Source organism: Alexandromys fortis, unplaced genomic scaffold, assembly GCF_014885135.2.
Source record: "Alexandromys fortis isolate MF-2015 unplaced genomic scaffold, M_Fortis_MF-2015_v1.1 scaffold_5, whole genome shotgun sequence".
Classification (NCBI taxonomy): Eukaryota; Metazoa; Chordata; class Mammalia; order Rodentia; family Cricetidae; genus Alexandromys; species Alexandromys fortis.
This window is the reverse complement of record NW_026067924.1, coordinates 27,054,649-27,081,291: the sequence shown is the minus strand read 5'-3', so window position 1 is coordinate 27,081,291 and position 26,643 is coordinate 27,054,649. Positions and strand designations below refer to the sequence as shown.

Genomic DNA, 26,643 nt, shown 5'->3' with positions numbered 1-26,643 from the left:
TCTTCATTTGTTTTGTTGTAAGTGACCTACATCCTCTTTGTGTCCATAGCAAGCATCGAGAAGACTCCGAGAGATCAATATTCGTTCGTTTAAAGGAAGGAGGCTACAGGCTTCGAGAAAACATCCTCTTCCATCTCTATGTGAGCACGTCCCCTTGCGGAGATGCCAGACTCAACTCTCCCTACGAAATCACCACAGATTGTAAGAAACCACAAGTTTGCCTCTTGTCAATAAACAATGCCAGGCCACCTTGGCCAAGGCATCTTGTGTGTAGTGTGGATGGATGGATGGATGGATGGATGGATGGATGGATGGATGTGAATCATTGCTACAATTAGCTAGATACCTCCAAAACCTCAGTCTGAATTGCTCCAACCATTGCAGAAAAGTAGTTTGGGGTCTAAAATTAGCTATAGAATTACCATAGCACTCTGCTTTGTTTTAATAGGTCAGACAATCCCTGTATCCCAGGCTGGAAAATGGAACCAAAGAGAAAGCAAATGAGAATTACATGGGGTGAAAGCAAACTCAAACTAGCTCTTTTTGCCTTCATTTGCAACTTGGATGAGAAAGAAACTCAACTTTTGCAACATAGCCAGGGGCCAAAGTATAGTGTCCATTAACTTAAAAATTCCATTACTAAACCCTTCTCTAGGACCCACAGTGCCAGTCCCCTCCCTTACCGCTGTGCATTCCCAGGAGGGAGAACAAAAGTGGGTGTCCACAACGTCTTTGGTGTCATTGATGCCACTGTGCCTTGACAATAAAAGAGAAAAATCAAGGACTCTTACCTTCTCACTTAAATTATGCTAGATTCTATTATTGTAACATGCATACATCTTTTACTTTTTTATGTGTATACCACACACACACTCACAGTCTTCCAAACTCTTTTTCTGTTTTCATTCTTTCCTTATTTATTTATTGATTTGTACATATGTGTGATGTGTGTACGTGCGTGTGTGTGCACGCGCACACATACGCATGGACACATGTGTGACACAGTGCACCTGTGGAGGTCAGAAGACAACCTCAGCATCCATCCTCACCCTCCACTTTATTAGACAGGTTTTTTTTCTTTGTTGCTTGTGGCTGTGCACAACAGGCTCACTGGCCCCTGAGTTCGGGGGATTCTCCTGTCTCGGCTTCCCATCTCACTATAGGAGTACTGGGATTGCAGATGTTCAACACTGCACCCAGCTTTACATGATTCTAAAGGTGTGAGCTCAGGTCTTCAAGCTTGTACAGAAAGTGACCATCTCACAGACATGTGCACTGATATGGGAGTCCTCTCTATATGCTGTGATTACCATTAATGAATAAAGAAAACTGCCTTGGCCTGATAGGGTAGAATAGACGTAGGTGGGGAAAACTAAACTGAATGCTGGGAGAAAGGAGGGGGAGTTAGAGAGAAGCCATGGAGCACTGCCAGAGACAGACGCCAGAACTTTAGCTGGTAAGCCACAGCCTGGTAGTGATATACAGATTACTAGAAATGGGTTAAACTAAGATGTAAGAGTTAGCCAATAAGAAGCTAGAGCTAATGGGTCAAGCAGTGATTTAAAGAATATAGTTTCCGTGTGATTATTTCCATTCTGGGCATCCGGAGTAAACAGGTGGCCTCCTACACACACACACACACACACACACACACACACACACACACACTTTCTCTAAAAGTCTTAGGGAAGGAAGTGTTGTGCTCTGTGATCTCCCATGGTTTATTCTATTCCCATTGCCCTTGGGCCAAAGCTGTGTCTACTATCATGTTGGCTAGGCACCACCACCACCCTCACCCTGCTGGGGCAGTGTTGTAGTTTCTCAGATGGTGTGTTCCCTTTTCTGATTCTCACTCCAGCCTGGCTCTCCCATTTACTTTCTAAAGCATGTGAAATGTAGGGAATCCCTGCCAAACTCTTTCTTAAGGGAGAGCAATGGAGTTGACAAAAATGAAAAAGAACTTTTTTGAGTAATTATCCAACTTGAGAGGTAGACAAATGGGCTAAACATATATGGATTTAAAGACCTACTGCTTTCCAGTGTCTTCTTTGTCTTTGTGAGCATCCTCTACACAAGCCTGGCACACAGCAGGAATGTGATAAATGTTCTTCCTTTCCTGGCTTTGGAGATTGGATCATAAATGTAACCTCATCTACAAGGAGAAAAGAGGGTTAGAACCAACCCTTAATAACCACAGAGTGTGATGTGTTTCCACTGGAGATTTTCTCTGAGCACAGGACACATTTAATGGTTTGATAACTTCCTGAGACTCAGATCTCGTTCATATACTATATTGCTTTTTGCATAAAGTATTTTATGTTTTATTTAGCTCAAATGAATCCCAGAAAAAGTTAACTGTGTTTATATAGAAATGCACGTACAACTGTTTAGCTTCACTGTCTGTGCTGGAAGAGCTTTCTAGGCTCTTTTGTATGTCTGGTCGTTTGTATGTCTCTGTGATAAAACACCTGACCAAGGCAACCTAAATGAAGAAGGCTTTGTTTGGGGTCATGTTTGCAGAAGTGTCAGACCATCATGACAAGGAAGGCATGGTATGTTCACATCATGGTTACCAGGAAGCAGTAGGCAGAGGTAAAACAGACGGCAAGCTATAACCCCAAGGATACATCTCCAGTGGCTTCCTTCCTCCAAAGACTCCAACTCTTATTTCTCACCACTCCCAATGATATCATGGTGTTTCAGATCCATTAAGAATTACTCCAGTAGTCAGGTCAGAGCCCTCATGAGCTAATGGTCTCTGGAGATGTCTTCATAGATCCCACTAACCTAGATGTTCCGTAATCTAATCAAGTTGACTATTAAAACTTGGGTGGGTAAGAAAGTGGAAAGACTTGGGAGGCGTTAAAAGGGAGTTGAATGTGATCAAGGCATATTGTCCAAAATTCTCAAAGAACTAATAAAAACTGAGAAAAAAATTAATCAGCACATCATGTGTTGGCCAGTCATGGTGATGCATGTTGGTAAAATATGCTGAATAGGCAGAAGCAGGTGGGTCATTAGTTTGAGGCCAGTCTGGGCCACACCTTGGGCTGGAAAAATGATTCAGCGGGTACAGTGCTTGTGGTACAAGCATGAGGGTCTCAGTTTGAATCCCTAGAACCCTTGTGAAAAAAGGAAGCCAGGAGCATCTGTAAACCCAGGGTTTTTGATGCTAAGGCATACACACACACACACATACACACACACACACACGTGCGCAAGTATGCATGCTTGGAGGGAGGGAAGGAGGAGGGAAAGAGGGAGAGTAAAGGGGTGGGGAGAGAGAGGGAAAGAGAAAGATTAAAAAGGTAAGGAAGGAAGGATCTGATTCATTTTCTTAATAATATCCATCAAGGTAGATCTACATGATCCTAACGTCTCTAGATAGCAGTGAAATTTGGTCCATTTCCCAATAGCTCTTTGAAACATTCGGAGTTAGTTCTAATTTATTCAGTTCCCTCCTTGGCCTCTCTGTAGCCCCAGCAGGAGTTAGGAGAGGGCTAAGTGAGGACCACAAAAATGTCGACCCTGCCTGAGGCCTCGGTCCCCTGTGGGGACCATTCTGGCTCATTGGCTTTCCCGTGTCTCTGTACATCAAGCACCAAGTGTGGCTTCTCAGCCTTCGGTTCCAACTTGCAATGTCAGTGGTTTAGAAAAGCAAACAAATGCATTCTCAGAGGCCCCCTGAGGTTCGCTTCCACACACAGATGTCTTTTATTTCATGGCGCTTTTAAGAAGTGGCAGGTGCTGGTAGGAGGAAAAAAAATGAAGCCTTTTCCTCACAGTGTTGCTACAGATAAGGCAGGCAAAGGCAAGATGCTAGGCCTGCATACTTCTGATTTAAGCGGGTGTCTTCCGGCCCGCCGGGGAGCACAGAGAAGGTAGGCACTTGCTGTCTTGCAAAGTGAACTCATCAGCTAAAAGCCATGCATCATTTTCCCCTCATCGCTCCAAAAGGGCAAGAAAAGCCAACTGCGTGCTGTCCTCTGAAGGAGCCTTCAGAGAGACTGCTGGGCATCCCCCACGCCTCTCAGGAACAGCTTCCTCAATTTCCACCTGAGAGACATTGCTACAGCTCTCCCCGCTGTCCCTCATACACTGATTTTATTTTTATTGTTCCCCTTTACAGAGGGCTGAACTGCTGGATAATGGAATTCAAGTGATCCAGGTCTTTGCTTTTAGGGGCTTCTTCCAGGGCCAGCAAAGGACCAAAGACAATAGTGACAATTGGCCAAAGGCAGGCTCGCAGAGAGCCTCTGGGAAAATTCCTGTGAGCTCTCCTAGAGGTCCACAAGCTGGCACCACCCACTCCCTACAAGTTAATTTGCAGAAACTCCTACTTCGCTATACCAGAAACTCAGGGGCTGAGGGACCATGTTCCTAAATGAAACACTGGGAGCCCTCTTTCCTGGCCCTGACTGTCAGTGTGGTGTTGTTAAGCACAGAAATGGAAGAGCACAGACACACTCAGCCAGCTCCACTGAGATCTTCATCTGGACATTCCAGAGCAAAGGAAGCTCCTGGGCAGGATTCTGCCTTCCCGAGCTTCTGTCTCTGCCAGGCACAGAGCACTGACATAGCCGATCACTGAAGCTCTTTGTCACTTTAGTCCCACTCTGTCATTAGGTCTAAGACAGCTGCTGCGCAGCTCCTGGTGGAGCCCACAGTGTGCTGATCTTCATCAGCTCGCAGCTGTGGCAGGATCATTCATCCTCTCCCTCACATGCGTACGCATATGTATGTCATGTATATAAACATGTGCACCTGAGCTCACGTGTATATAACACAGAACACATACATGCATAAGGCCATGTGACCACATGTGATTTATCAGAGTCTACAAGCGCAACGACAACATGACTCTAAGTCCAAGAGACCTAACTGTGTGACATAAATTGTTCTCCTTCCTTTTAATCAGTGTAGAAACACAGAACAGAACAGCCTAAGGATGAAAAAGATTACAGTTTTAGGTTTTGGAGTCTGTTGTGTTTGTTTGTTTGTTTATTGTAGTTTTGTTGTAGTTTTGTTTGCCTTGGTTTTTTTTTTTTCCTTAAGACAGGCTCTCAGGAATCCCAGGCTATCCTCTAATTTGCTATGTAGCCAAAGGTGTCCTCAAACTCTCAATCCTCTATTTCTCCTCCTCTGCTGGGGTTGTGGTGTAACACCACACCCAGTTAGTGTGGTGCTGGAATCTGGCTCAAAGATTCACTCATGTGAGGCAAGAACTCTAAAACAGAACCGTATCCCCAACACCTTCCAGAGTTTTGAGCGATGATTTCTAACACATTTTAAACTAAAACAGAATTACAGATGTCCCCTATTCCCTTTTATCACTCCAGGACCCATGTCCCTTACTTCTAATCCCTTCCATATCCATCCTTACATTTTCAAATTGAGAGCCTCTTTCTTGATTATTACAGAGATAGATAGATAGATAGATAGATAGATAGATAGATAGATAGATAGATGATAGACAAATATATAAATACTTTCTGCTGAGATTGTTTTGCACAAATATAGAAATAAAACCTACTGAGTCCATTTTGTTGTTTATGTATTTATGATTTTCAGGGCTGGCCACTTTGTATTGGATGACCAGCTGGTGGCGGGGCTCATCCCTGGGAGAGGCTCATTTTTCTTTTGCATATATTCTTTGTCTAAGGGTGAGACCCTATGATGTCTGACCCTTCCATGTTATCATGTCTGTTGATATTATCATTGTTTATGTCTTGCTTATGCACCCATTTCTAGAAGAGACATCTCACAGCAGACTTCCTGGTATTGAGACTCTTACAATCTGTCTGCAATCTCTTCTGTTATGTCCCCTGAGACATAGGTCTAGAAGTTGTGCTGGCTGCAGATGTACTCACTGAGTCTAGGGTACACGTGACCCATTCTCTGCAATGTGTCTGGTTTTCTCTAATGGTCTCCATTTGCTGAATATAGAATCTTCTTGCTGAGAAGTGATAGTTACGCCTATCCATGGGTATGAGGATAATATCTAGAATTCAGTTGGCAATTATGCTAGTCTAGCAAAGTGGCAGTAGTAGAGTCTTTTCTAAGGTACGTGATCTCACAATTCCCAGGGCTAGGTTTCTAATAACAGGCATGATTTCCCTCCTGCTGAGTGAGTCTTTAGTCTACTTAGCCATTGGTTACCACCAACATGTGAATGCCACTATTTCACCTGTATGGATATCTTGCCATGCTTATCACTGTTGTCCATAGGCGTCACAGATATGTAGGCTACTAGTTGCTTCCCTCCCTCGGCAACTTATATAGTACTTTCTAGTGCTGTGGAAGCTAGAGCATAAGATGAAAGCGTTCTTGTTTGATATAACTCAAGTCATCCAAGTCCTGCATCCTATGTGTGTAATGTCTTCATCAACAGGTGCTTACCTTCAACCTGTGAGACTCAACCAAGGGCAACAGCAATAGCTGCATTGTCTCAGGGGTCACTCGTGCATCACTAGAAGACCCCTGAGAACACAGCCTGATTTAGAATTTCTAGGAGGTCATGTCCAACTCCGCAATAGGAAAGAGTAACTTCCTTCTCCCAGAGACCTTTCCAACTCATAGCCAGGAGGTTTCCTGAGTCCCTAGAGCACTATAGGTCAAACTCTAGGTGATCAACCCAGCTCCCTGAGGCCAAAGGCAGGGTTCCCAAGTCCCAAGGACAAGACAAGGGTGCTGGTGATATCAACAAGTCCTGTAAATTTTCTGTGTTTCTTTGCATCTATATTGACCAAAATCTTTAAGTACAGAATCAATGACAATTGGCTCATGATATTTAGAGAGATATGTTGTCTACAAGCTTAGGAATGCACTGGGTTCAGTTGCTTCCAATCCATTCATGGTTTACCTATGGGGTTACCTAAGAAAATTTTCAAATTTGGGTTCCTGTTGCTTTTTCTTTGGCCAAGATTCTGTTGCAACAGAGGAGAATCACAACATCAGTCATGTTTCAGGTCACTGGCTTAGAACTACCTTAAATCACATCCTGACCAGCCAGGTCATTTGTTTCTTAGTAGAGAGGCCTACAAGGAAAAGGCAATGTGACAGAGTCTCTGCCAAGGCCACACAGTGCTCTGTGCAGAACACGTGGCTCTCAGCATGGTATGCTCCATGCAGCAGAAGGGGGAAAGCTGCCTCAGCAACAGTCTCTGCAAGCCAGAGCCACTTGTTCCTCTCGGGAAACTCAAAACTGCTCACTCCTGTGATTCCCTCTGGTTCTAGGCCAAGGTCCACTGAGGTGGAGCCAAATGCCTGAAAGTTACTTCTAGATAGGAAACCTTCGTCAGAGGCTTAGCTGCACAGATTTTCTCCCATCATGGGGGCTATTCCTCCACTCACTAGACAGTTTCCTTGGCTGTACAGAAGACTTTTATTTCCATGAGGTCCCATTTGTTGGCTGTTGGTCTTATTCCATGAGCAGCCAGGGTTCTAGTTGGAAAGTCCTTGACTATGCCTATATCTTGGTGTATTTTTACTTACTTTTTTCTCTGACCATTTCAGAGAGTCAGGTCTTCTCTGGCAGCCTTTGACTCATTTGGTTTGATGTTTATGCATGGTGAGAGATACTTTCATTCTTCTACATGTCCTCTCTCAGTTATGGTTCCTGAAGCTAACATGGCCACATAAAACCATGCATGTATTTATTAAATGAAATTGTCTAGGAGAATAAAAGGAACTAATGAGGGTGAGGAGGCAGAAAAGGGGGTGCAGGGGAGGAATAGGGTGAGGGAATATACTCAACATATTATACATACTGGTAAGAAACTTTTTAAATAATAATGATGGGTTGTATTAAAGATCCTAAATGTTAGAGACGAATATCACGACCCACACACCTCCCCATGGCTGAGCAACGTCTGTCTTCCTCTCAAATCATCAGTGGCCTCTTTATGAATCCCCTTTTGTTAATTAACCTGGCAAACTCAATTCTTCCATCATTTTCAATGATTTAGCATATTCAATTCTATAATAAATCTTCCACAATATGTCATAAAATAACAGGATTATATAAGATAGATATCTACGGCGTTGTGCTAGGTGCATAATGCAGTCAATTTAAGTCTGTCACATTCATTGTGTAAAAGGGCAAGGCACAAAACTGAGCCACAACCCCACAGACAGTGAGGGACCTAAAACACGGATCCTTAAATCCCTATCTTTAGATGTTCTACTGGACACAGGAACATGTTACATAGGATCCTGTTCACGCATTGCAGAGCAATACATTTTCATAGTTTCATAATGCAAATAAAACAAAGATCACCTACATAACCACATGGTGACTATTTGAGATTTTATTAGAGTAAATGACAGGCGACTTCAAATATACACTTTCTAAAATGTTCTAATTGAAGACAACTTGAATTTTTAATTTAGCATTTAAAAATCCTTTCTTCCTTTCTTATACCTTTGCGGGGGGTTGGGAGTTTTTGCTTGTTAAATTGCTTTCTTTCTCATTTTTTTTTTACTAGGCAAAGAATTTTATTAACCCTTTTCCAAACTTTATTCCCAGGCTTCTTCAGCTTAATTTGCTGCAAAGAGTGAATTGTGTTTAAGCAAAAACTGAAAAGAGCTGCAGTGTCCAAGGGGCTTGGGCTTAAAAATATTAGCGATCTAGATTTGATCAGATCCATAAACAAAAGACCTTTAAAAAGCAGCCATGATATAAAATAGCAGCTCCTGTAACTTCTGCAAGAGTCACTTCTTCAGAAGTCCCCTCCGTTCAGTTTGCCTCGTTCTTAGAAGCCTCATCAAAATTCTCCACCAGGTCTGGGACTTCATCATCATCATCCTCTCCAGTAGCAAGGGGTGCTTTTCCATCCACAGATTGTTTGGGCAGAGCTTCAGCCAGTCTCCTTAAACTAGTCAGACTGTCTGCCCCAAGCTGGTTTAGAATGCTGGGAAGCATTTCTGTCAGTTGCTTTGTCTCGGCGTGGCCTGTAATGGTGAAGGTGTTTGCTGCCAGAGACGCCTGAACTTTAGGGTTGTTAAAATGGATCACTGTTCCTTGGTTTGTAAACATGTTCACCTCTTCAATACCAGAGATATTGTTCACCCCTAACTTCTTTAAGGAGAACTGCAGTTTTTTATCATCTGCTGTGGCTGTTCTGTGAACCACCTTCTTCTTTCTGTGAGCAGTTCCTTTCCCACCAATGCGCACTTGTGCCTGCAGCTTGGCCAGTTTTTCCTGGTTCATGATCGTTTCTTTCATCTTGTCGGAGTGGAAATGGGGCCGCGCGGGGGACTAGGGTTCGCGCTCAGGGGGTCTCGGGCGGACCAGCTGAGATAAGGCGCACACACGCGGGGACGCAAGATGGCAGCTCTTTCTTTCTCATTTTTAACTTTGATCTCTGAACACATGCACACACAGGGACACGGACACACACACCATTGGAGCAGGCATAATGTTTAATTAGTTATGTCTCACCACCCCTTTTGAGCCGCTCGTAAAAAAATAAATATTCACCTGACGAGTTTCTAAAGCGTATTATGACTCTATTTTCTTACTATCAATCCAAAAACGTTAATAAACACAGTAACAATGAGGCTGGTGGTCTCTGGGCATAAGAATCAGAGTGCAGTGGTCTGATGGACTTGGAACTGTCTGTGGATACGTGACAGGCAGGATTTTAAAGTTCCACATCTTCATTGTCTCAAGGACACGTTCGACCTACTGCAGATTATTTAAAGTCAATCTCCCGCAGTTGCTGGCTAGATTGGCATTTCATTATACTTGAAGTGTCATCTTCAACTCCCTCCTACCTCTAGCAATTAGCCAAGAAAGATCCAGAGCCGGGGGAAAAGGTTTGTAGGAGCTCACCAGCTCTTCAGTTCACCCTGGGACCACGCAGACTCACCAGGGAACACACTAGACAAGGCAAAGAAAACACACGTGGGAGCATCTCCCACACCTGGCTCTTGAGGCAAAATTAATCTAACCTAAAACTTTGAGTTGACTCCTAGGAAACACTGTAACCCTGTCCAGGCTTTTTCATTGCTTGACATTAAGGGATGGTAAAAATTTAGAAGGCCTTTAAACTATAATAGGCAACTTTCAAGGCCTGGAAAATGTTGCGTAGTGTCTTTGTAGAATATAGGGATAGCAAGTACCATATCTCCTGAAATCTGCCTCCCAGGCAGGATAGTAAAGTCCTTTACCTTTGGACAACACTATAGTTGCTATATAGAAGCTGTCAGTATTGTTATCTGCCCCATTCCCAATGCTATCTGCCATAGAAAGTTAATATTGGGAAGGACCCCATGTGAATTGTGTAAAAGTCCAGGGTTAAACCCAAGTCATCTCAAGTATTTTTGAGTTACATGAACTATATTTATTATTTACAGTTTTATTATCAGTATTATCGTCATATTCATCACCACTGTCATTATCGTCTCCACCATCATCATCACCGTGGTCACCATTATCATCACCACCACCATATCCACACTACCATAGCAGCACCCCCGCCATCATCATTCCCATACCACCTCATCTAATGGTGAGGTCATCATTAATACCTCCACAGTCACCATCATCTTCACTACCACCATCAGCATCTTCCAGCGTGTAGTGTTGTTTAAGTTTGCTTAATGCAACATCTAGGCTCTGTTTCTCTCCTTGGTTTGCCTTTCCATGGATGGCACAGGGACAAATCTCATCACTTATTAAACTGGCCCCAGTGGAAAAGCTGTCTGGAGTCACTCAAAAGTTTATCTTCCCTAAGCTTTGAAATTTCTTTCAGTCCAAGAGATATCCTATAAATGTGTTTGGAAGGAACATCAGCTCTTGGGATCAGTGTGAAGTACCCTGGAAACAATCACTGTAATCTCTGCAGGAGAGATGTCCACAACAGGCTATGCTCTGTCCAGTATGTCGATGCGAATCAATGAGGGCGAAACTACATCTATGTAGCCTTCAAGTCTTAAAACACTTTTTTAAAATTTTTAATAATTACTCATGCTACTGTGTGCAGAATTTGTACATGAAGCAGTAAGGCATTTGTCTAATACCATATTATCTAAACTTGATGTACAGAATTTTTTAAGGAAAAAAAAAACAAATGTAAGAAGTTTCTCTTGAAAAAAAAAAAAGAAGTTTCTCTTGTTTGTGCTGGTTCACTAGGTAACTGTGGACCATACACTGTAATGTGTATGGGTGTATATGTGTCAAGTAGGGTCTGGGAAGAAGGGAAAACTCAGGGCGGACTTGTAAGAGACATATGCAGACCAGCCTCAGGAAGTTTGACATTTGCAGGCAAAGAAAATACCTCCCTCATCTCAGCCCTTGGTAAGCAGTACTTAAGAAATGCTCCAAGTTGTGTGTGTATGTATGTATGTATGTGTGTGTGTCCATTACTGCACACAACAGTGAGTTTTGTATGACGTTTTCCTCATCTATATCATTGTAGTTTGTTCATATCGACTCTCATCCTCCCTCCCATTCTCTCATCCTACTGGTCCCTCTCCCTCTAAATAATTTCCCTCTTCTTTCATATATATATATATATATATGAATTTCCTCATAAGAGAGAAGCATTCAATATTTGACTCTCTTCCCACCACCACCCCTTCTTGTTCCCCCACATAGCCCCCTTCTACTTTAAGGAGCTATATACATTTTTCAGATCTGAATTCTGCATGTAAGAGGAAACACATGATATTTGTTGTGAATATGGCTCATTTTATTTAACACAGTTGTCCCAGTTTAACTTCCTACTGAGGTGGGAAAAAAAAAAAGAAAACACCCTGACAAAAGCAACTTTAAGGCAGAAAAGGGCTGTTCAACTTACAGCCGCTGATTCCAGTCCTTCAGTGCAGGGAAATTTGGGGAGGAGCTTGAAGCAGCCAGTCACGTTCACAATCAGAACAGAGAGATGATGACTGTACGTATGCTTGCCTTTTAATTGATGCCAGAACCAGTCAGTATTGGTTATCATAGTGATGACCTCCAGTTCCATCTACTTTCCTGAACAGTAAAGATTTCGTTCTTCCTCATGGCTGCAGAAACTGCCACTGTGTGTCTTTTCTACATTGCCTTCATTTGTTCTTGGGCCAGTGGCTATCTGGGCTATCCCAGCCTCTTCAGACCTGCTGGCTTTCCTAACCCTTACAGCCTAGCGGCTAAGCACCATCGACAACGCTGTTTTAAGAGGAAGTAACCATGTCACGATGGTTTTAAGTAGCTTTCCCACAGTCACACAGCAAGTTAGTGACACCGGGATAAAAATCTAGACTAGCGTGAGAGGCAAACCCCACCCAACACCTGCTTCTGGTGACCTGAAAGCTAGGCATGGCTTTACAATTGTCAGTGGCTGGGGAACAAGTGGAGAGGCATTTCTAAACCAAGCCTCCTTGACTGCAAGCAATTATCCCTTCTGTGTGACTGCCTGTAATTTGTAAACGTTTCTCTAGAATGCACACGAGGCACATTGGTCTATGCCTTTCTTTCTCACAATTAACCCTCCGGGTTATATCTATGTTCACCTTCAGCTTGGAAGTATTCTTCCGGTTTTGTTATTTCTAGAAAAGTTTACGTAAAACTGGTATTGTGATATCCATAAATGTTTGGTAAAGTTTATTTTAAACTATTCGGAAAAGCTCAAAGGAAAAATACAATATCCTTGGGTATTCTGGGGACCGTTCAGGACTCCCTGCAGAGTCCTGATCCCTTATTAAATCGCTATGGTGTTTGCACATAACCTATACACATCCTCCCATAAGCTCTAAATCACTGCTGGGTTACTTATAATACCTAACACAATGCAGATATGATAAAAATGACTGCTGCACTATATTGCTTAGGGAATAATAACGAGAGAAAAGACAGATGCAATCTTTGGACCAAATGTCTTTGAACCTCAGTTGGTTGAATCCACAGCTACAGACCCTGTGAATAGGGTGATCTGACTGTAATTTACAACTTACAAAAATCACACATTTCAATTCTGACGACCAAACAATGAGGACCCTAAGAGGGACATACATAGATCTAATTGACATGGGAAATAGAAAAAGACAAGACCTCCTGAGTAAATTGGGAGCGTGGAGACCTTGGGAGAGGGTTGGAGGGGAGGGGAGAGGCAGGGAGGGGAGCAGAGAAAAATGTAGAGCTCAATAAAAATCAATAAAATTTAAAAAAAATGATGTCCAAAATTTCAGTGTTAGATGCATTATTTGACAAATCAGCCCAGTGATAGCTTTGTGCATCAAAGAAGGGTAAATGGGGACCATGTGGCCCCACAGAGTCTCTGAGACATCTGCTCTGTGGTCCTAATAGGATAGTCGGCCAATCTCAGGCTGAAATCTGCATCTCAGATCTTAACTATTTCACTGTTGAAGTGAGTAAATTCTACCCTGCCTTCATGTCTCCAACTCACCCCTGTGCCCCGACTGCTTGATTTTTGTCACACTCCCTCCCGTCGCTGCCGCAAACAAACCCTTGTGTCTCTGGACCAGTGTCCCTGCCACCTTTCACAGTCGTTTCTTCTCTCCCAGTGAACAACAGCAAGCACATCGTCAGGAAGTTCCGAGGCCACCTGCGCACCAAGATTGAGTCTGGGGAAGGGACAGTCCCTGTCCGAGGTCCCAGTGCAGTCCAGACGTGGGATGGCATCCTGCTGGGAGAGCAGCTAGTCACCATGTCCTGCACAGACAAGATTGCCAGGTAAGAGCCCAGTTAGCTGTTCTGTTTTAAAAACCAGCTATGGACCTCAAGGAGGACAACAAAGAGAGGTCCCAAACAGGTCTTAGTATTGAACCCACTCCGAGAAACACGGTGCTTGTCATCAAGGACTCAGGTGTGCGTGTTCATATGTATATGCATGTTGTGTAAGCGCACACATATGGGAGCATTGGAAAACCAGAAGTCAATGCTCAGTGCTTTCCTCGGTCATTCTCCACCTTGTATTTTGAGGACGAGTCTGTCGCTGAACCTGGAGTTCACCCTTGGGCTAGACTAGCTGACCAGCGAGTCCCAGGAATTTACCTATCTCTGACTCCGCAGCATGGGGTTTACAAGCACACGCTACCCCAACAAGACTTTTATGTGGGTTCTGAGGTATCAAATGCAGACCCTTCCATGTGAGCAGCAAGACATTTACCAATTAAGCTATGGCCCGAGCCCCTGCCCTTCCATATTTTTCTCTTTTTTTTTCTTTTTGATGTAATAGCTTTTTATTTTATTTTATTACTTTTTTAAAAATATCAATCCAAATTCCCACTGCTTAGCATCTTAGCTGGGGTCATCCTTGTGGATTCCTGGGAAGTTTTCTAGAGTCAGGCTTCTTGCTGACCCCATAATGGCTTTCTCAATCAAGATATCTCTTTCCAAAAAAAAAAAAAAAAGATATCTCTTTCCTTGCTCTCATATCTGTCCTTCCTCCATCTCAACTATCCCATTCCCTCAAGCTCTCCTCAACCCTCCCCTTCTCCCCTTCCTTCTACCCCCCACCCCCATGCTCCCAAATTTTGTCAGTAATAAGGTGAACCCAAAGAAAAACATATATAGACCCACCTGGAAATTGGACAGACAAAATCCCCTTCCATATTTTTCATTCCACCGGCTTGAGTTAAAAGCACCTTTCAAACTCACATTCCTAGAAATTTCAGGTGACCACAGTGAGGTAAAATATCTCTGACCCAAGGATTAATTATTCTTCTGTTGCAATGTTAAGTTGTAATAATTGCTTTTATGAGGAAGAAAAAGACGGGCTAAGATCTGCCATCTCTGGATGCTGTGATCACTGTCAGGGAATGCGACCGAGTATAAAACAAAGAGAGTTTTTCTCTGACGCACCTTTTACTTTGCACTAAAGGTGTTCCAAGAGCCTCCACGGGCTACTCTCAGAGAGGAGCAGCCTCAGCATCCAGGTGCACAGAAGGAATTTGCAGGAAGGGCATCTCAGCATCCTTCACAGACTCCTGCTACTTGAGAAAGGCCTGCACTAGGAGTGCGTCCCACTCCCCTTAGCCTCATGGTGATGCCAAGATCCATTCCCTGCACACCTCAATTCCAATGCCCAAAGATACCACCCACTGCAGGAACAGTTCCATAAAATGTGTTTGGAAAATACTTACAAGTTGTGCATTGAGATGAGGAGTCCCAGCAGCTTGAACCTGCCTGAAAAAGTTGTAAAGCCCCAAGCTACTGCAACCATAGCATAGGAAGATTAGAAAGGAGAATGGGAGTGGGCTGGAGAGACAGCTTGGTGGGCAAGCGCTCTTGCTGCGAAATTATGAGTACTGAAGTTCTGATTCCGGTGCCCACAAAAAAAGCTAAGAGTCCTGAAAAGGCCTGTACCTCCAACTCCAAAGGATCTTACATCTTCCTACGGAAGTACAGACATGTGTAACCATACATACACAAATACACACACACACACACACACACACACACACACACACACACACACACGACTCAGTAAATTAAAGTCCCAGGAGGCACAAGATGTGTGTCCCAGTACCTGTATAAGACGTGAGGTGTCTTATATGCTCAACAAAGGTACATGAACCAGCTAAGCCATGTTGAGTTCTGTGCCCTGAAGGACTCTCTTGAGCATCTTTCACCCCACGAAAGCCAGGGGTGCTGAGGGTTACGTTCCGCTTGCTTTTCAAGGTGGGGACATCAAACAGTGTATGGAAACACAAAGTGTCACCCCAAAGTCCAGAAATCAGCATCCAGGTCTCCTTCTTGACCCTATCCTGTGAGGATTCTGGGGCTACAGCGCCAGGAAAACATGAGCCTCTATCAAGAGTGATTCCAAATTCTCGTGGGAAATTACCAAGTAGCTATAGAAAAAAAGAGCACCATTTAGGCCCTGGCTTTGATTGGCCCTGGCTTGGCAGAACAAGGAGAGGGCTAAATGACCGTAAATCAAAGCTCGGATTTCTGTATCACAGGGAAGAACCTATAGTCTTCAAATAGCCCATCTTTGAAAAGAAAATGTATTCCTCTTTACAATATTTTCATCTCTTCTTGGAGTGAAAGGGAGAAAAAATGCAGCAATTTTCACTTTAACAAAAATTCTCTTGATACCCTCAGACAATGTTAGTTTTCTAAGTTAATTCTGTGGCTCTCCAGCAAAATGAAGAAAATTAATGCAACAGAAATGAAATCTTGTCTCTGGGATCTTAAACATCAATAGATGCTAAATTAAACAGGGGCTACAGAACCCACCTTTTATTGGTTGCCAGCAAGTCTATCGATGGGAATGCTCAAAAGACGGGCTTTATCTTTTTGATAAAATTCCCTTGGAAAAAAAGCAGAAGTTCATGTTACATCGTCTCCAGGGATAATCAAATGATGTCCTGGATGGGGAAAATACTCTAGACTGTTTCTCTTGGTGTTTTTGTTGGAATTGTTGTTGTTGTTGTTGTTGTTGTTGTTGTGGTGGTGGTGGTGGTGGTGGTGGTGGTGGTGGTGGTGGTGGTGGTGGTGGTGGTGGTAAATTAAGATTTATTTGTTTAGTTGGCTTGGCATGGATTTTAGGGTTTTTTTTTTTTTGAGACAGATCTTCTTTGTCAACCCTGGCTGTCTCTGAAACCCTGACTGGCCTTGAATTCAGGGACTCACCTGCCTTGGCATCCTGGGAGCTGGGATTAAAGGTGTGCACCACCACAGCTTTCTCCCGGTGGTTTTGAAACAGGACCACACGGTGTAGCACAAACTGAGCCAGAACTCACTGTGAAACTCAAACTGGCATTACTTGCAGTGATCCTCCTGTCTCAGCCTCCTGGGTGCATGTATGACCACACCTCACTTCTAGCCTTTTATTTTTAAGAAGGCAATTGCTAGGGGAAACAGTAATGTCTCTGCTCCAGCTGGCCACAGAGAGACCACTCCCTGAACTAGCTCAGGAACCAATGCCCTGGCACCAGATGGGTTCACTCCATCCACCTACTTAACTCCTCTTTGCCAGATGTGGTGATGGTAGGAGGAGACAGGACAGAACAGGGTATGATGGAGGCCAGGACTTAGAGATGCCCTCACATCTTGCTGTGTCCCCTCAAGGCACCTCCCAGTTTCCTTCTTCTGAGCTTCACTTTCTCTTCTGGCCTCCCTTACTTTCTCTTGTTCTCTCAGTCTCTTCTCTTCTTCTGTCTTTCTTGTTGTCTCTGTCCCTTGTCTATCTATCCCTGTATCTTCCTGTCTAGCCCCCCTCTCTGTTTCTTCCTCTGTCTTTCTAGTTCTCTGTCTGTCACTCTCCATGTCTCTCCCTTTGTCTCAGGATCTTCCTGCCTTTCTCCTATTCTTGCCCTCCATCCCTCCATCCTTTCCTCTTTCCTCCTTCCATTCATTGCTGCTCACACACACTCCCCAACCAAAGAGCTCTGAGCTCACACTACCTGCTCAGTTCCACCTCCTCTCATCACCTAGTGTGCTAACGCTTCCCTGTCCTGCAGGGAATGCTGGGAAGTTGCAGCCCTGCCCTCCTTCTATCCCATGCCATCACACACCCTGTCTCCTGCCCTGAAATGGCAGGGATACGGTACCTAATGCTGTTTGCTTGTGTTTGAGCTTGACCTTCATGGGATCATTGATGCCACTTGATTTGCATGGTGTCTGTCACAGTGAGATGCACATGATGGCTCTTGATAAACAGTGCTTATTGGTAATGATGATGAGGACAGGGTAATGATGACCACAACAGTGGCAGAGATAATACAGTCACTCTAAACAGTTCTGTCTGGACCAGGCTGGAGCAATTGGCAGAGGAATCACTTCCTTTGGCATGGAAGTCCTTGTACCTCCTCCACAGCCAGACCCTGAGCATAACATAGGAACATGAGTGCTCATACATGAGCTATTTTAGAACAGAGGCAAATTTGCCATTTTTGAGCAGGAACATATGTTATGATAATGGTTCAAGACCATAAGCATCTGCAGTGTGCATTATTTGTACGAAGGCTTCACAAAGAGACAGTCTGATAACGGATTGTTCATTTGTTTTCTAGCCTGTACAAAAACAAAATCTCAACCTAGGGCTTAAATACTGCTCAAAGCAGAGGGCCTTCACACACAGGGCCATTCAAAACTTGCTAACTGAATGGATTACTGACACTCAGTGCTCAGGAAAGTGAGGCTCTACGCGTGCAAAAATACAGGAAACATAGTCTGTAAAATACTGTGAGGATACACTGGGCTGCACAGCCTGTAACACATGATATACTGCGCCCAATATCACATCACGTTGGAACCAGCTGCACTCAGGGATTTATTATTAAATTTTTCAAGCAGTTTTGAAAGTCAGATGTTAAATACAGTCATTATTAAAAATGAAATTATACACACTCGCAGCTAAATTATACTAAAAGTAGTAAACACTCCAAGTTTGCCACTTCAGAATCATCTGGCCAATATGTGTGCTTTTGGAATTATTTACAGCTACTATGTCCACATAAGGGAATACTACAAACATCTTTATAAAGTCATGAGCTGCTGCCCAAACCAGTGTGCCTCCTAAGTCTGTGCTCAGTGACCTCAGACTGGCAGCTCAAAACTGGTCGGGTCATAGCATTTGCACCAAGGGAGCTAGAATAGGCTACAAGTGTACTGCTATTGAAGGGAGGGAGCTAACTGCTGCCGGTATATTAAGACCACCAAGTGTAGAGAGATTCTAGAAATAACTTATGTGAGGCTGGCTGTGCACTTATTGTCTGTTTTAAAGAATCTTCATTCTTCCTTAGAATTCATCCCTAAATAGGGTATGTGTGCACGCACACATGTATTTGCAAGGGCTCATATACATGTGCAACCTTCACTGTGGAAATCAGAAGTTGGCATCAGATGTCTTCCTCAATTACTTCTCCACCTTTTTTTATCACCAAGCCTGGAATTCCCTGATTCAGCTAAACTGACCAGCCAGGGATCCTTCTGCCTCTGCCATCCCCCAGCGCTGGTGTTACAGGCACACACTACCCTATCTGCTTTTGTTTTTAATGTGGCTTCAGGTCTTCATATGTGTGCACGGGTGTGCATTCAATGGCAAGCACACACGTGGGTGTGTGAACATGAAGAGCAGAGGCCAAGGTCCAGAATATTCTTCAATCATTTCCCACCTTAGTTTTCAAGTCGGTGTCTCTCACTGATCCTGGAGCTCACCAGTTCAGCTCAGCTGGGGAGGCAGTGAGCCAGGGAGCTGCCGCCATAGTCTAGAACTGCAGACAAGTGCCCTGCAACCAGCTTTTTATGCAACTTGGGGTCTAAACTCAGGTCCTTGTGTTTGCATCAGAAGCACTTTTGCCAACTGAGTCATCTCCCTGACACTTGGGAACTAATATTGTAGGCGACTGTAATCTTCTCGCTGAAGGCAAGAAGTTATTTGTGCTGCCCATAGATCTTACAGAGGTGTTAAATATCAACGAGACCTACTGGTTTTTCTTTTCAAGAAAATCAGTCTTATCCCACGTGATGCTTGGAGTCCTACATACAGCTTCCGTTTATTAAGAGAGATCTATGTAGTAGATTTATGTAGTAGATCTCTCTGAATAAATGTAGTTCTGCTTGAGCACTATAAAAAACGAGTCCAGGTAACTTCTTTCTCACCCTTTATTTCTTGGGACTTCTGCATGTTAAGATGAGCAATAATAATAATAATAATAATAATAATAATAATAATACGGTGTTTCTAATTAAGGTGGAAGAAACACATCCACTAGACAAATCTGTGGTTCTCTTTGAAAATTCCCTGAAATATTAAAGAAAAATGGACTGGAGCCTGATATATTCAAGGATCCGAACAATTAGCACAGCTGTATCATTCCCCATGTGCAGATCAAAAATATTACCTGGAAAAAAAATATTACCTGGGCTCCCTGCTTATGATCAATGGCACCTACAGGACAGTATTGCTAGATAATAACAGTCATTCTTTTAGGTACAGAATTTTATGAGTAAAAATTGATTTCATTTTACAGGGTTAGTGGTATGATCAGTTTACAGGACAACAAGAAAATGATACAGAAAGCTTGACATTTCTGTCGTGCTTTATCACAAACTATAAAATAACAGTGCACAAAACACCTTTAGTTACCTTTCAGCTAGTGTTTGAAAGCATCTTTCCTTCTGTCTAGAGTTCGGGGCTCTCACTGGAACTCCATCCTTCCTTCGGTCTGCACAAGGACAGTTCATCTTCAAGGCAGACAATAGTGACTGTAACCGTGGACCATCCTGACAGTTCTAATTCCTTATCAAGGGACGAGACCCTCATTGGAACATCAACCAAACCCCTTGAAGTTCCATTTCATGATTATTTTCCATGAGACCTTGTGCTCCTCTAGGAAACATCCAATGAGTGGAATTCTCTGTTATAAAAGAGTCAGTTCGTATGTTAGGAGGGGGGACTCTTACCCATTATCCTTTATCCATTGTACTTTTCTTCACATGTAGGTGCATAGAGCATCCATGTGTGTGCATGCACACATGCACACACACACATACACATTGACCCATGTAGAAACACTCATAGGGACATATACACATAAAAAGTAAAAAGAAATCCAAACAAAAAACTCTTAGTTAAAACCCTGATGCTAAACATTCTGGACATAAAGGCTAACTCACAAGTTCTAAGTGGGTAGAAATAACTACCCCTTGTGAGTGTCGGGCTTTCACAGAAAACAGAACTAAATCTCTGGCCTAAGTATCCCTATAATCCCATCACTTGGAAGGCTGAGCCAAGAGTATCCCAAGATCAAGGCCAGCTTGAGCTATATAGGGAGACCCTATCCCATAGAATCAATAGCTATAATTATAGTTCAGTGATACAGCACTTTCCTGATACTCAGGCTTTGGGTTCCATCCCCAGCACTGTAATAATAACAATAATTTTTAAAATCGCCCAGGTCAAGAGTATGATCCAATCAAGAAAGTGTCAAGGCATGCACGTATGCCTCAGTTCTCTAGGAGGTGAGGCAGGAGGACTAACATAAGTTTGGAAAGGCCTAGGCTATCTAGGGAGTTCATAGTGAGACTCTGTCTCAAGAAAAGGGAAATAAAATAAAGAAAAATTAAGAAAATATAAGAAATAACAGCTAATATGCCAACAGTCACAGAGAATAGTAGCCAACTCTATGTTCCTGTCAATCTTTTTTTAGCATTTTAAATTAATTTCTTTTTTTTATTGAGAAAAGGAAAAAAATTTCCGCTTCCTCCCCCTCCCCCCCCTCCCCTCCCCCTCCCCCTACTATTCTCCCCCTCCCTCTCCAATCCAAAGAGCAGTCAGGGTTCCCTGCCCTGTGGAAAGTCCAAGGTCCTCCCCGCTCCGTCCATCCCACTAAACTCAGGAACACGACAAGGCTGCCCACTCTCGCCATACCTCTTCAATATAGTGCTTGAAGTTCTAGCAATAGCAATAAGACAACATAAGGGGATCAAGGGGATTCGAATTGGAAAGGAAGAAGTTAAACTTTCGTTATTTGCAGATGATATGATTGTGTACATAAGTGACCCCCAAAACTCCACCAAGGAACTTTTACAGCTGATAAATACTTTTAGTAATGTGGCAGGATACAAGATCAACTCCAAAAAATCAGTCGCCCTCTTATACACAAAGGATATGGAAGCAGAGAGGGAAATCAGAGAAGCTTCACCTTTCACAATAGCCACAAACAGCATAAAATATCTTTTTCTTAACTTACATTTTTTTTTCTACAGTTAGGATTCCATTGTGTTTACCAGTTGACTTATAAGTTGTTCCTTAGAGCTACAACCACAGCTCTTTGCTAAAATGGCGAGCACTTTAGTGAGAGCGTATTACTGCTAGTATTTATGCCACCAGCTGCTGCTCTCCCTCTTGCTGACTGCTTGCTGTGTTTCCAGGTCATTACTACTATGAGGAGTGCTCCCCCCACCAAAAAATATTGTTCTAGATCTCAGATTTCCTGTGTAGGATCTGTGATGAAGGGGAAGCAATGGCTTCTCAAGATGGAATCAGCTGGGGTGTAGATGGTGAACAGACACCTCTAAAGATATGTGTCGTTCCAGACTCCAACTTTATATGGCAGAATTAAGTTGGGGAGACTAATGGAGGCACATGCCCTACCTCAGATGGCTTCTGAAGGCAACCACGTGTGTCCTTGTAAAAGAAAGGCAGAGAAAGTGTGGGGACAGGCAGAGAGAATACGCATGGCAGAAGGCAGAGTTTGGATTGATGCAGACACAATGCAAGAGCACCCACATTTGTGCCCAGCAGCTGGAGTAGGCGAGGATGCATCCTCTCCAGAGCCTCCAAGGGAAATATGGCCAGGCAGGTTGACTACTTGATTTCAGACCTCTGATCCCCAGAGTCGTAAGAGATATGTTTCTGCTGTTTGGGGCCATGTGGATGTAATTGTTTATTATGGATGTCTTAGGAACGCAATACGACATCATGAGAAAAGTCTCTCATTTAGCTTAACTCTGGAAAATCATGAAGCCAGATAAAAATCACAGTGAAATATGTTCCGAAAATCCCAGCTCTGCCAACACCCCTAAAGGCTCAGTGGGTGTACAGAAAATGGGTTGTTTGAACTCATCAGTGAAAATTGACCTTCAAAACCACAAAATTAATGCTAAGTAGCATGTCACCAACCAACCAGCCTGCAGCATACAGAGGAACAGGTGACAGCGGTGTGGCCATCACATCCACACCCCCTGTGTACATAGCTGGTTTTCATACCTTGAGCAGCCGCAATCACAAGCAGAAGCCGCCGCCTTCTTAAAGAATGGGGAAAGCAGAGCAGCTTTTGTCTCGATGAAGCAGACATTGAACAGCATATGCAAATCTAAATCTTCTGGAACGAATTTCCTTTAGATATGGCTTCTAATTTTAAGTACCTGGACCTGATTATTGATCACAGTGTCTCCTTAAGTGAAGGTAATTAAACTTTCTCTGTTAAAAAAAAATGAACTGCTTTTTAAAAAAAATATGATAGCCACCTTCTGGAGAACCAGGCACCCGTCTGAGAGGCTGGCTGTGTGTGAACAGGATGCCCCCCTTCCAGGCCAAGACCTGTTTGTTCCACTTTCCTTCCCAGCGGCTCTCTCTTCTCTGCACCTAGGCCCCTAGGGGACAGTTCTGACTTCCTTCCTTCTTGATTTATTGGCAGGCCCCTCTTCTACAGCACATTACCAGCCACACAGAATTCAAAAGATAATGATGTGTGATTTTCTCATCTCCTGTTTTAGCGGTGGGCAGTACTGGAGATTCAACTCAGGGCTTCATGCATACAAACAAAGCAAGGGCCTATCACTGAGCTACACTCCCAGCCTCCCCCACCCCATTTCCAAGACCAGGTCTCTTTGCCTAAGGTAGCCTGGAACTTCCTATAAAGCCCAATTGGCCTTGAACTCATGATGCCCTGCATCAACCTCCCAAAAGACAGAGATTAACAATCACACCCTCTCTACTCATCTCAAAATCCTTCATACACATTCTTTCACACAGAGCTCGTGGCAATTTTTATAACAGCATTTAAGTAAGTTTTGTACAATCTCTCATAATGTAAGCACAGTGATCGAGGGGGTGATACTTATCAAATGCAAAAGCAATAACAGCAAAGTGTGGCACATACCAATTCCGTTACTACTGCAACCACCCACTGAGGTGGCCACAATGGTCAGATTGGTATCCCCAGGCACATGGGTGACTGCTGGTCTCCAGGACTCTGCTCAGAGGTGTGGAAATAGCAGAGGGCTGAGATGCCCAGTTCTACAAAACAAAAGTAGTTATCTAGATCAATACGTAAGGATGCTATGGGTATGGAAAGAAAGTGAGCAAGCAGGCATAATCTAAACCAGTCCTAGATGTCCTAATAAATGTCAGGGAAGAGGCATTATGCAGGCTGCCAGTCGGATATGATGTAGCCACATGAGAGAAAGTATACAGAGGAAACCAAGAGGGCAGGTGAGGTACTCAAGAGGAGCCCTTTACAGGGACAAGTGGTATGTACCACAAGCAATAAGGAAAGCAGTGTGACTATCATGTCTTTTCTTTCTGTGAATATACTGCAGTCTATTAAATCGGTTCTATAGTAAAAGGAAGCTTAATTATTTCCAGTCTTCTTTAGTTTGCTTAGCATTTATGACAATTCTGTAAAGACCATCCTGATACATATACCCTGGTACTTGAGTATAGCCATGGGATGAGCTCCTAGAAGTCCTGTTATTGATTCAAATGGTTATCATTCTTCTCCTTTACCTATAAAAACCAGGGGAAAGTGCTTAGTCAACTGGGAATGGACCAGCCAAGTGACCCTGGCTTTGCATTATTAGTTGTCTTCATGAAGGTGGAGGGAAAGTGGTGTGACACTAGGGAAATACGTACTAGAAACAAGTATAACCCCAAGATGGAGTTCCTGTAGTCTTTCAATGGCTTGGGAAGTAGAATGCACTAGTGGGACCATATTCCAGTGCAGATGGACAGATATCAAACTCTAACAGCATTGGAATCACCTGGAAGACTTGTTTAAAACACAGCTGCTTGAATCCACTACAGAGGTTCTGATTTGGCAGGTCTAGGATGGGGACTGAGAGTATGTGCTTCATCCAAGTGCCCAGCCCTGTATCACTCAGGTACCACACCTAGAGGATCTTTGAGTGAACTATTGCTCAACACAGGAAGAAGTGGTTCAGGATGGCCCAAATGACCAGAACCTGGATTTGTAGTTCCTCTGATCTTTTATATTCCAAATTTTCATTAACTACTCAGAAGCTAAAGTTTTAGCATTGAATGACGTTGGAATATTGATGATGCCCAGGATTGTCCAGACTCACAACCAATCAGATAAGTCTGTGTTTGGGGACTGTACTGGTTAGTTTATGACAACTTAACAAACTAGAATCACCTAGGAAGAAGGGATCTCAATTAAGGGATTACCATCAATCAGACTGATCTAGAGGCATGTTTGTGGGGCATTTTCTTGATTAACAATTGATATGAGAGTGCCCATTCTACCCTGGGCAGTACCATCCCTGGACAGGTGGTCCTGGATGCGGTAAGAAAAGTAAGTGAGCCAGCCATGAGGAGCGGACCAGTAAGCACCATTCCTCTGCATTCTCAGCTTCAGCTCCCATCTCCAGACAGGAGTTTGAATTCCTGCCTGGAGTTCCTACCCCAGGTTCCCTCAGAGATGTACAGTGTGACTTGGAGTTGTAAGGTGAAATAAATGCTCTCCTCCCCAAGGTGTTTTTGGTTGTGGTGTTTATCACAGAAATAGATACTAGAACAAGAACCAAGGTATAGAATGTTCTTAAAGATTCTAGTTGGTCCAGTATACAGGCTCACTTGAAGACCATGGTTCCACCGTAGTCCCTGAGTATCACCCGCAGACTGTGACAGTTGCTTCCCTCAGGGTGACTTTCACGGGCTTCAGACAGAACATGGGAAACTTTTGCAATTGATGTGATGTTTTGTTCAGAAAACAGACGGTACAGAAGAAAGAAGAAGTGTGTGTCTATGGAACTATCTCACATGCTGCACATTTATAATTCTAAAGAGTGGTATCTTTTTCCAGGACCACATCAAGATGCTATAAATAACAGGAAGAAAGAGAAAATGTCCAAAATATACATTACCAATGGATGTTCTCTGTCTGAACTTCAAGGCACACACCCGTGGGGAGGGCCTCATGCACACTGAGTCTCATCATTTTCTCCCTAAAGTAGAGGTCACAGTTCAAATTCAGCAACGAGATGACATCCCTTGGCTGAAGAAAGGCAACCTTTTCTAAAATCTCTCCTCCACTTCTCTGTGGTATTTCTGTGATTGACAAACAGACAAAGATATATTTATCTAGGGATTATCTATATTGAAAGCTAGGCATAGGATTTCTGTCTCTGTCAACATTACAGGCATATCAGCTATTTGAACAAAAGGAAAGGTATTTTTCCATTCAATCCTGAATGCTGAGGATTCTCCAGTTCATATTCAGGGAGACATTTGGTTTTATTGATCGTGCTAGCTGAATTTGTTTAAACTCCTATAGCCAGGCAAAGAGGAGGTTGGTTTTTCTTTTTATTGTAAAGGTTATTAGGGGGGAATCAGATATAGAAGTTATTTGTCTTTGGACAATCCAGTAGAATCAAAACACTCAAAAGTGCTCCACAAGTTTTGTTCAAAGCCGATACTTTAATGGTCTCAAGAATTATTATATCCCTTCATGGGAATTCTCATTTTATTTTCTGGGGCTTAGTTTATTTGAAGAAGATGCCTTGTGATCAAGGGAGATTTATATATTATTCTGCTTTTAATTGATAAGAAATTTCTAAATTTTACCGACAGTCTAGGGGTTGTAAGCGCCTCTTCTGCATCTGTCACCCAAAGCCCTTTACTCAGATAGTGGCCTCTTGACAGACTTTCTGAGCATCCTTTGTTATAAACCTTTCCTTGGCGTGCTTGCCCATCATCTCCAAATCCAAAAAGAATATATCTAAAACACTACATGGTAGCAATTCTATTTTATTCTTCCTCAGTATTTATTTATTCATGTGTGTATTTATTATTTGTTTATTTATGGGGGTGCTATTTGTTTGTATCAAGCAGAGTCTTGCCTAGGCTGATCTCCAACTCACACTTCTCCCTGCATTTCTCAAGCACTGGGGCTAAGCTACAAAAGTGTGCAACTGTTCTTGGCATTCATGTTTAAAAAATA

General features: G+C 43.1%; 2 protein-coding genes across 2 annotated transcripts in view; one reads left to right on the top strand and one right to left on the bottom strand.

Annotated features, from left to right (window-relative positions):
• The window catches only part of Adarb2 (adenosine deaminase RNA specific B2 (inactive)), a 541,704-nt gene that overhangs the window by 491,725 nt on the left and 23,336 nt on the right, over window positions 1–26,643 (top strand). Inside the window, exons 6-7 of the mRNA XM_050142297.1 lie at window positions 50–201; window positions 13,510–13,678. Coding sequence (XP_049998254.1) covers window positions 50–201; window positions 13,510–13,678 — 321 coding nt within the window. The remainder of the gene's footprint in view (window positions 1–49; window positions 202–13,509; window positions 13,679–26,643) is intronic.
• Window positions 8,529–9,332, bottom strand: LOC126501575 (transcription factor BTF3). The gene has a single exon (XM_050142323.1). The coding sequence runs from the start codon at window positions 9,224–9,226 to the stop codon at window positions 8,738–8,740; it is 489 nt and encodes a 162-aa protein (XP_049998280.1). The 5' UTR covers window positions 9,227–9,332; the 3' UTR covers window positions 8,529–8,737.

What these genes read in the sequence shown, in the direction of transcription:
- LOC126501575 (XM_050142323.1), bottom strand. Translation starts at nt 9,226, where the DNA reads ATGAAAGAAACGATCATGAACCAGGAAAAACTGGCCAAGCTGCAGGCA.